General features: G+C 46.2%; 1 protein-coding gene across 1 annotated transcript in view; it reads left to right on the forward strand.

Annotated features, from left to right (window-relative positions):
* The window catches only part of CELSR1 (cadherin EGF LAG seven-pass G-type receptor 1), a 321,619-nt gene that overhangs the window by 303,702 nt on the left and 8,254 nt on the right, over positions 1 to 9,663 (forward strand). Inside the window, exons 27-31 of the mRNA XM_019509377.1 lie at positions 1,614 to 1,693; positions 3,065 to 3,191; positions 5,055 to 5,180; positions 8,625 to 8,761; positions 9,144 to 9,247. Of these exons, the coding sequence (XP_019364922.1) occupies positions 1,614 to 1,693; positions 3,065 to 3,191; positions 5,055 to 5,180; positions 8,625 to 8,761; positions 9,144 to 9,247 (574 nt within the window). The remainder of the gene's footprint in view (positions 1 to 1,613; positions 1,694 to 3,064; positions 3,192 to 5,054; positions 5,181 to 8,624; positions 8,762 to 9,143; positions 9,248 to 9,663) is intronic.

The following is a 9,663-nucleotide window of genomic DNA, read 5'->3' on the forward strand; positions in this document are numbered from 1 at the left end:
GGCTGGGGCAGGGACTGGGGCAAGCGCTGCCCAGCCAGGGTTGGGCAGGCGCAGGACGGAGCCGTGGCTTATCCAGAGGGTGCAGGGGGGAGGGCAGCTCCTGCCACTGTGTGCTGCTTGTCCAAGAGCTGTTGGTCCAGTGGCTCATTCAGTACTTGTCTGCTTGTCCAGTGGCTCCCATTGCTTGTCCGGGAAGGCATTGGGGGGTGGAGGGGAAGGGGAGGCATGTGCCTCCAGATCTGCATGGGGCAGGGTGGGCTCTTCTCAGCAGGCTGAGGCTGCACAGGGCGGGTGGCAGCGGTGCTGGGAAAGAGGGTTGGGGGGGACTACAGGGAATTTTGGGGTGGTTGCAGCCCCTCTGTAACTCTCTCCCAGTGCCACTGCTGGCACCCCTGCACACAGCCCTGCTTTACACAGATCTGTAGGCATATGCCCCCCCATGTCCTCCCAGATCAGTGGTGGGAGCCACCGGGTGAGTGGGTGAGTGCTGAATGAGCCACCAGACCAGTGGCTCCCAGACAAGTGGCGCACAGTGGCAGGAGCTGCTCCCCCTCTGTGCTCCCCATACGAGCTGCGGCTCCATCGCACACCCGCCCACCCTGCCCTGGCTAGGGAGTACTTGCCCTAGCCCCAGCCCCACTTCTCCCTTACCATGGGGGCCTTGATTTGCACCCCTCACACCTCTTCTCTCCCCCCTCCCCTTCCAGCACACCTGACTCCCAGCTGCACGCAGCTCTCCAAGATGCCTGGCGGTGCTCCTTGCGGCCTACATGCTACACTGTGGCTGTGCACATGCACAGGCCATTTATTAGCCAAATTATATGAGGCCGATTTCTGATACAGTCAATTTTCTTTATATCAGTGCTGATCCAATATTGGGCCAATGTATCGGTGCCTCTCTAACAGAAAGTAGTTTATAGCTGGGACCAAACACAAGTGCATGGCTAGAGACAGCTTCAAAAATGGGTGATCAGGTGAAAAATCTGACTCCTCATTGCATGTCCAGGAGATCAGTCTGGGATTTTTTCAGCCGCCCCGGAGCGTGGATTGGGTGTATTGGAGTCCCCCCACCCCCAATGTGGAGGGGCTCCAATTCACCCACTCTACTCTTCAGCCCCAAGAACAAGCTCCCTCCACTGCCTTTTCCCCCTCCAATTCTGAAAACAGCAAGCACTGGCAGAGAGCTGTGGCCATTGCTAGTAGAGAAACCCAGTTGCGGGCTCCCAGCCCACACCTAGATTTCCCTCCCTGCTGGAACCAACAGTGAACTTCTATTTGGTCTGGGGTAACATTGTAACTCAGATTGCTTTGCAGAACACATGTTGAGTAACAGCTGGGAGCTGCACTTCTGTCTGCACCCTTAGACTCACTGGTTAGGGCTGCTTTAGCAGATGTGATATAATGAATCTCAGAGGGAGAATTATAAGAAGGTCCCTGATGGATGTTGACTCAAAACTGGGGCATCTTAGGAATATGAAGAAACCTATAACTTAAAAGGAAATCCCTTTGCAAAGCAGACATTTCTATGTTAAAATATTCCTGCATCCATGAAAACTGAGCTCAGTCAAATTCTATAAAATTTCCACATGGTGTCATTTAAATTTCCCTTTCAGATAAATACTGTCATCTTTATACTAGCAGTGAAAGCGTCCTGCAGAAGAAGGCAACGTTCATTTGAAAAAACAGGAGTTGCGTAAGTTTGCAGGCAAAGCTCAGACTGAAAGAAATGTTCCTGGCCAGGGATAAAAAAAGGGTCCCTCTAAAGAGAACCTAAGAGGGCAGGGAAGGAAACAGGGTGGCTGAGGAAACACAGGGGGAGTAGTTTGCATTGACGGAAAAAGTTAAGTCTCTGTGCCATCATTTATTCCCAACCTTCTCTCCTTGACTCGGTAGAAAAACTTCCTTAGGGTGGATAGCTTAGAAGGGGGTGTAGATAGGAAAGAAAGAGGAAAAGATGAATTGTTGACTCTACAGGACACCATTCAAATCCACCCCAAATCTTGTCAACATTGTCTTCCATGAAATTCCCTACTGCTGCATACCTTGTAAGCCTGACAGTGTTTGAGCCAGGTATAGACAGACACCTCAAGCTATATTTATGATCACAGTAGATGTGAGGCTGAGAGAAATTTCCCCTTTTTTTCCTCATATGCCATTAGATCCATGGTTTTGCTTCAGGGACTTCAGGGGTGCTGTTCCCTTTTGCTGTCTTAGCAAAGGTCTTTTAAGGCAACATCTCTGCCCTGCCCTGCAGAAGGACAGCCTCCCCCACCCCACACAGAATGGACTGAGTGACTTAACAAGCTGAAACTTGCTGAGTTTCCTAACTCTCTGTCAAGTTGTTCCTATTTAAGTTCTGTTATATCCAAAGCCTGTAATTTGCCTAAAAACTACAATGTGATTAGATAATAGCTAGACAGCAGCTCTTGGGAATTCAGAAGGCTTTCTCTGGCTGTTTCTGTAACAGTGAGTTGGGAGTTGTTTAAGAAACAACAAACAAATGCTTCTTTGCAAGTTTCTCTTTTAATATCTGCAAGTAAAGCATCTAATTGCCATTCAGTAGCAGGTTGTATTTGGCTCAATCTGTATTTTTTTAAAAAATAGCCTTTGCCAATAGAAGTCTTTGTGCACATATAGTCCCATACAATCATGTATACAAGGAAACTGACTTCTATCAGATGGGAATGTCAGTAGCCATTTTTCCTTGAAAAAATGCCGAACTTGTTAAATGATAATGTACACAGGGCAAAATCATATTTTAAGCCACATTACAGGTAATGTTGCTGAGACAAGGCTCCCAGTCTGATCTGTAGTTCTAAGATCCAGTCAACTGTCTGTAACAGTGATGGAAACGGTTCCAAACTTCCTATTTGAAATGCCCATAATCAGTTCACTAGTCTATGCACACTCTCAAAGCCAGGACTATGCACTGTATAGCAACTGTGGCCCTGAGATTTCAGGAGATTCAGTATGTTAGTTGGTGTCTGGGGTATTGTGAGGCCGTGTAATATTATATTATTATTTTTCTGTCTTAATGTGAATGATTTTATCTGTGTGTGTTCAGCTCTGTGCTGCGAACTGCTTTCCTCCTCTTGCTGCTGATCAGTGCCACATGGTTACTGGGGCTGATGGCAGTGAACAGTGATGTCATGACATTTCACTATCTCTTTGCTATCTTCAGCTGCTTGCAGGTAAGTTGTGCAACATCATCATATTGCATCTCTTTACATTCATAATATGCTACAGACTAAAGAGTCCTCTCTCTTCAGTACTTCTCTCTACAAGATAAGCTGATAGTAAGCTAAGACTTCTGGCTCTGAAAACTCAGAATTTTGCAGCCCAAAAAGATGAGATGTCCAAGGTGCAGCTCTTGTCACTGACTTGTCTCAAAGGGGGAATTCTTTTCGTTGGGGCAAACAGTTACCACCACCCTCTAATAAACAGCACCTTTTTTTTCTAACCAAGTGGCTCTCTTTTGGTCCAGGTGTTCTCATACTGGAATTCATGACAGACAAACATAGTGTGCAGTTAAACTACTTACAAAAAGATGCTATTGACCTCAGACACAACCTCAAGCCTGAGACCATCACTTAAATACTAAACAAACAAACATTGATGTGTTAATACTGTGCTTTACTAGCACTATGAGTAATGGTGCGTCTTGCATCCAACATGGACAGCTTAAGGTCTTTATAGGTTCATAGGAAAGATTATTGGAGAGTCAGACATCACTTTCAAACTAAGATAGGGATAGTTCAGCTGTTCAGCAGCAAACTTAATATGTTGAAGGTCACGACACACACATCAGCGCATTAATAATGTACTGTACAATTATTTATACTGTGCCTGCAGAAGTATTAATGAAATTCAGAATCCAGGTCATTGATTTGAATGTGAGACAGGATGGAGTAACCAAAAGTTACTAGCATCTTTTGGCCTGTCTGAAATAAATTGTTGGACAGTTTACAAACAGACCTTGTTAATGGCTAGTTACCAGCTTGCAAGAGAGGCAACAGGCTGAATGTAGCGATGAACAATGGGTTTTTCCAGGTCAGAGGAGAGGCAGAAGGGTATGTCAGTGTAGGGGGGGATATTTGTACTGCCACTGTCTGTGTTGCAATCACTCCATTATGGAATAAATTAATTTTAAATCTTTTCAGATCTTTGGGGGGGGAACCAAAATAAAATGATCTATGATACAAGCCATCATGAGGAGGAGCAGGAGCAAAGAAGCTGGAATTTTACTTAAACTAACCTGGAGAGCCACTCCAATGCATGACATTTCACATCACTGACTTCTTTGAACTTTTATATACTAAAGAGACATATAATTTTATTAATGAATAATCTCATCGAGCTGAGGTGAAATGGGACTGCGCCAACTGAATGTTTAGAAAGTGAGCCTAAAGCTTAATGCTAGTCTTAATAAAACTGATCTGGCTGCAGGCATGAAATACAGGCATCGTGGGACATTGCTATTACTGAAACTTCATAAGCAGTGAATTCAAAGCACCATCCTGCAACCCAACTAAGCAACAAATTTGGCAGTTGCATCAGCTGGTACCCAATGTGTGTGCTGCAAAAGCACCATTAATGTATAACCCTGTGCTGGTGAAGAGCAGCCCTACCACAGGTAACAGTATTTTTGCCAGGAACAAGAATAATGTGCACAGTGACTGGCTGCAGGAGCTACTGCTGCTTCAAAGAACAAACAGGTGTCAGCACAAGGGATCATGTTTTAGAAAGATTGCAGAATGGCCTCTACTATTTTTAAGTGCCCAACTTCTCCCATGCTTGAGTCTCTCATTGTTGGTTATGATCTTTTGATAGGTTCCGGCATGCTTATTAGTAGTTGGATTCTCAGTCAGAGCACAAACTCAAAAATCTTAATTCTGAAATATTATATGAAAGGATCATTACGGTTTTTGCCAGTGTGGTGAAGTGCTTGTATTAAAGCATGGACAGCATACTGGAATTAGGAGGTAGTCTGAAAATGTGCACAACTTCCCAGTTGTTTTTTCAGTTAAATCTTGTACTTCTCTCTCTCAATCCAGGGACTTTTCATTTTCTTCTTCCACTGTATATTTAACAAAGAAGTCAGAAAGCACTTGAAGAATACTTTAACTGGAAAGAAACCTCTTCCAGACGACTCTACTGCAACAAGAGCTACATTATTAACTGTAAGAGAAAGTCTTGAAAAGGTGTTTTTGTTCTGATAGAAATTAGCTCAAATATATTTCTAGGCCATTACTTGTCCCCCAAAAGACTAATTCCATCCCCAGCTTACAGCAGTTCTCCAAAAGACTATTTAAAAACAGCAGTCAAGACTCTTGAGTGTAGGAAATCATTTTGAGTAAACTGTAGCATCATGAAGCTATTAGAGCCCATTTAGTTCATTTGAGGTTTTTTTTTGTGCAAACGCTTTGAGTGTGGAGTTTTACAAAGAACTGTAATTTTATTCTCACAGAGTTCAAAGAAGAGGTTGCATAGGTGAATTGTAGTTATGCATTTTGCTTTAAACCAGGGGTGCTCAACCTCTGGCCTGTGGGCCAGTTGTGACCCACAGATCAATCTCATTTGGCCTGCAGCACTCCACACAGGTCCAGAAATTTGTGGCAGGGTAACAGTGGCCATTAGTACAGCCATCCTCTCCCCTGCCAAATTCCCAAGCCCTATGCAGCATCAAAGCTTGGCCATGTCCCCTTTCCCCATGGGGCCAAGCCACGCCCCTGGCTGCCCACCCCACACCGTGCCTTCTGGAGCAGGTCTGGACCACGTCCCCTTTTCCTCTGTGAAGCTAGGCCAGAGGCTGACCATGTCCCTTCCCTCTGTGGGGCCAGGTCAGGGCCTGACCGTGCCCTCCCCCACTCCCCACAGGGCTGGTCAAGCTCCTTTCCCCTGTAGGGTGGTTTTGGGGCAAGCCTGCCCCCCGCACCTCTCTATGCAGCCAGATAGTGCCCATCATGCCCACCCTGAGCACCAGAGTGAGACCATTGGTCCATAGGTGGACCATCTGGCCCACCAGGGAAAAAGCTTGAGCACCACTCTTCTAAACTCTTCTATTTTTCAGCAGTTTTCTAGCTCTTTAGTACAGGCGACCCTTGCCATTCATGGGGGATACGTTCTCGTATCCCCTGCAAATGGCGAAATCTGCGAATAAGGCACTGCGTTCATGAACGCAGTCTGTGTTCATGAACAGAGTGCCCCTGGTGGCTGGGGGGCATGGCAGCAGCGGGAGCCTGGTGGCAGCAAGCATAAACTTCCCAAGGAGCTCCTGTAATTGTATAAAGTGGGGTGGTTGTTTACATTACCCTTGTTATACAGGTAGGAAGCTGAGGCAGACAGATTAAGACCCAGATCCTCAAGAGTGATTTAGGGCACCTAGATTTCAATAGGTGCTGGGTGCTCAAGTGCTTTTGCAGGTTTTGGCCCGCATGCCTGATTTTCAGAGTTCTGAGCACTTGCCGTTCTAGCCAAAGAGCAGGTGCACCTTTGCCAATGGACCAGAGGTGGAGTTGTGGAGTCCAGGACAGTTCTTGCTGTGGTCCTCTTTCTCATCTACTTGTAACCATTAGATAAACTGATAGGCTAGGGACTGAGTCTAAATTGATTCAATCTTTGCAAGTTAGTTTAAGCTGGCTAAGCTAAATCACTTTGAAACCATATAGGCATCCCAGACATGCTGGCACATGACTGCTGTGGCACAAGCTAGGAGCAGAGGGGTACTAGAGCAGCCCTCCCTTCCTTCCACAGTACTGAGCTGAGGGGGGGAGTGGCCCGGCCCTGGCAGGACACTCTGATTAGCCCAGCAGGGAATTGATAACAGTGTTCATCACCCCATTAAAAAACAACAGAGGGACATTACCAACTGCGTGTTGATTCTGCCTGTTGATTTAGCACAGACTTGGCCAGCATGTGGGCTGCTAGCTAATACACAGACAGCTCTCTGCAAGGCAGAGGAGAGGAGGGAATTCCTGCTTAGCAGGGAATGGTGAGGGGGAGCAGGAGAGCAGCCTGCAGTCCCTGCCAGAGCTGCAGCCAGAGAGCAGAGGGGAGGGGCCAGTTCTGCTGTGGAGCAGGGAGCCCCACCCAGCCCAGAGAACATGCCAGGATGCTGGGGGAGTCTGGTTTATCTTAAACCAGCAAGGGGTCTGGGACAGACATTGCATAAACTGGTTTGACCCAAATCAGTTAAGTCTGTTACTACATTCAACCAGGTTTATCTCAAGCTGGTTTCTGCCATTTTCAAGCTGGTTTATGTGCACTGAACATCTGTTCTATTACAGGTTTAAACCAGTTTCTGATCACTTAAACCAATTTATGTGTAACGTCTGTCCCTAGCCGTAAAGAACATGGACTCAAGGTCATTATGTTAAGAAGACACAGCTTTGCTTATCCTTCATCACAAGCAACCATGCCACTAGCCCCCATGCTCAGTGCTTGTACAAGAGCAGCTCATGGATAAAGAACGTCTGGTTTAAAGCTGAGGCTCATGAAGGAGGAAGGTGTGCTGATGGGCAAAGTAAAGCTCTTTGAAGAATTTTCAGCCTTGTTGCACTCGCCTTAGGTTGAAAGTACACACCACAAACAGTCAGTTCAGTCTGGAGACAGATTCTCTTGGATTACTTGCTGATGCTAGGCTCAAACATAGCAATATGCAGGAGTAACTCTTTCCGTCATCTCAGGTTAGATAGGAAGTGTCATCCTATCCTGGCAGGCAGTGCCCTAGCCTCAGTTCCTTCTATATCGATCAACACTTGGTGGTTAATGACTCCATTCTTGTGGTGCAGTCACATTGTGTATGAGGAGGGTAAATCTCATCTTTGCATGAGACAAATTTCTTGAGGGTCAGAGCTTGAGAATAAGGAGCAGACACATTAAAAAATGAAAGGTTGCTTATCATCACAGGCTTCAGTACCATCTGCTCCAAATGTGAGGTGCACATCCTAGATCTATCTGTTGTCTCTAAGACACACACAGCAGCACAGACAGAATAAAAGCCTTTCCAAACCAACCCCTGCACTTCATGTTCAGTTCTCCTCTTGGGGAGAAACACGAGCGAACCACATGTGACAGATGTTAACACTGACTCAAAGGTGTTCAAATACTGCAGTAGTACTAGTATCAGAGCTGGGATTATAACTCGGGAGGTTCTCACTTGAGTCCTGTGTTCAAGCCACTCAAACTCTGAGGTGCACGAGAGCTGAAAGGCACTATTACCTATTGGGAGAAGCAGTTTAAACTCACATGTACTAACACAAGGGTTTTCAACCTTTTTGGAAAAGTGTACCCTTGGCAGGCAGATGAGGAGTGGTGGCTGGACGTGGGGTGGGGGAAGGGCTGGCACATGGCTGAATGCAAAGCAGTGGCAGCCACTGCCTGCGACTTTCCCCCTCCCTCGTGTCTGGGCAGGTGGCACTTGCACAGCAGCATGAGATGGTGCATGGTGGCACTCCATCCCTACCCACCGGCGCATACCCTCTAAGGCCTTTTCAAGTACCCCTGGTTGACAGCCCCTGTACTAACAACTTATTCTCTCCAGCTGCCATGTTCTGTCTGCCTGATGGTAGCTAAAAGAAAGTTGTTTTAACTGTTGTCATTCACTACTGCTATTTTTTTGTCAGCGTTCTCTGAACTGTAACAACACATATATAGAGGAACCAAATATGTATCGTACAACTATTGGGGAATCCACGGTCTCCCTAGAAAGCACCGTCAGGTCAGCCAAGAGCCACAATAGCTACCTTGCTTATATTCTCAGGTAATCAGGTGGCGGGTGCACGGCTTTCAGACCTTTACTTTAACTTTTCCTTTCTCCTGGCTTTTTTGAAAGAGAACAAAACAAAATTGTCTTGGTTCAAATGCTGCTTGTTCCCTATGTCTTAGCAGTTTTGCTTTGTGTGGTTGTTGTCTTTGTATTTTCCTCTGTGTTCTTCTCATTTGCATGCAACTGTAGCGGGCAGTACATACTCAAATTAGGGTGGAATGGCAAAAGCATTTCCCTATGAGTCCCATGCAGCTTGCCTGCTCCGGTGTTACAAGTGACAGTGCAGAGCAGAGTTTTCAATCTGTCTCTGTCTGTCTAGTTTTTTTGCTACTAGCATATTGACCAAAATCTGTCCCCTCATTTTATTTTTTCTAAGGGATGAAGCTGCTCATAAGCTCAGTGGGTCTTCAAGTCAAGCAAGAGCTGGTCATACAGAAGTAGATTCTTCCATTTTTCATAGGAATCCATCCAAATCCAATGGTAAGCGACTTTATTTGAAAACTGTTTTGAACTACACCTGCATTGGAAAGAAGGGGTCATCACCAGGGAGGGCTATTCTGCAGTTGCTCAGGGATGTAGGGGGGTAGTTAGGAAGGCCAAGGCAGAGATGGAACTGGGACTAGCTTCCCAGATTAAGGACAATAAGAAGTCTTTTTTTAAATATGTAGGGGGTAAGAAGAAGGTCCTGGGTAATGTGGGGCCCTTGCAGGACACGTTGGGAAATTTGGTTGTCACAGCAGACGACAAAGTTAACATGTTTAATGATTTCTTTGCCTCCGTCTTCCTAAGTAGGGACCAGAACAGCCACCTCCCTGCTGGGCCCCCCTCAGGCCCTGGGGGAGACACACCTGGGCCAAGGGTTAGCGAGGATTTAGTTAGGGAGCTTCTGGAGGGGC

The sequence above is a fragment of the Gavialis gangeticus genome, unplaced genomic scaffold (genome assembly GCF_001723915.1).
Source record: "Gavialis gangeticus isolate Ggan-Ray unplaced genomic scaffold, GavGan_comp1, whole genome shotgun sequence".
Taxonomy (NCBI): domain Eukaryota; kingdom Metazoa; phylum Chordata; order Crocodylia; family Gavialidae; genus Gavialis; species Gavialis gangeticus.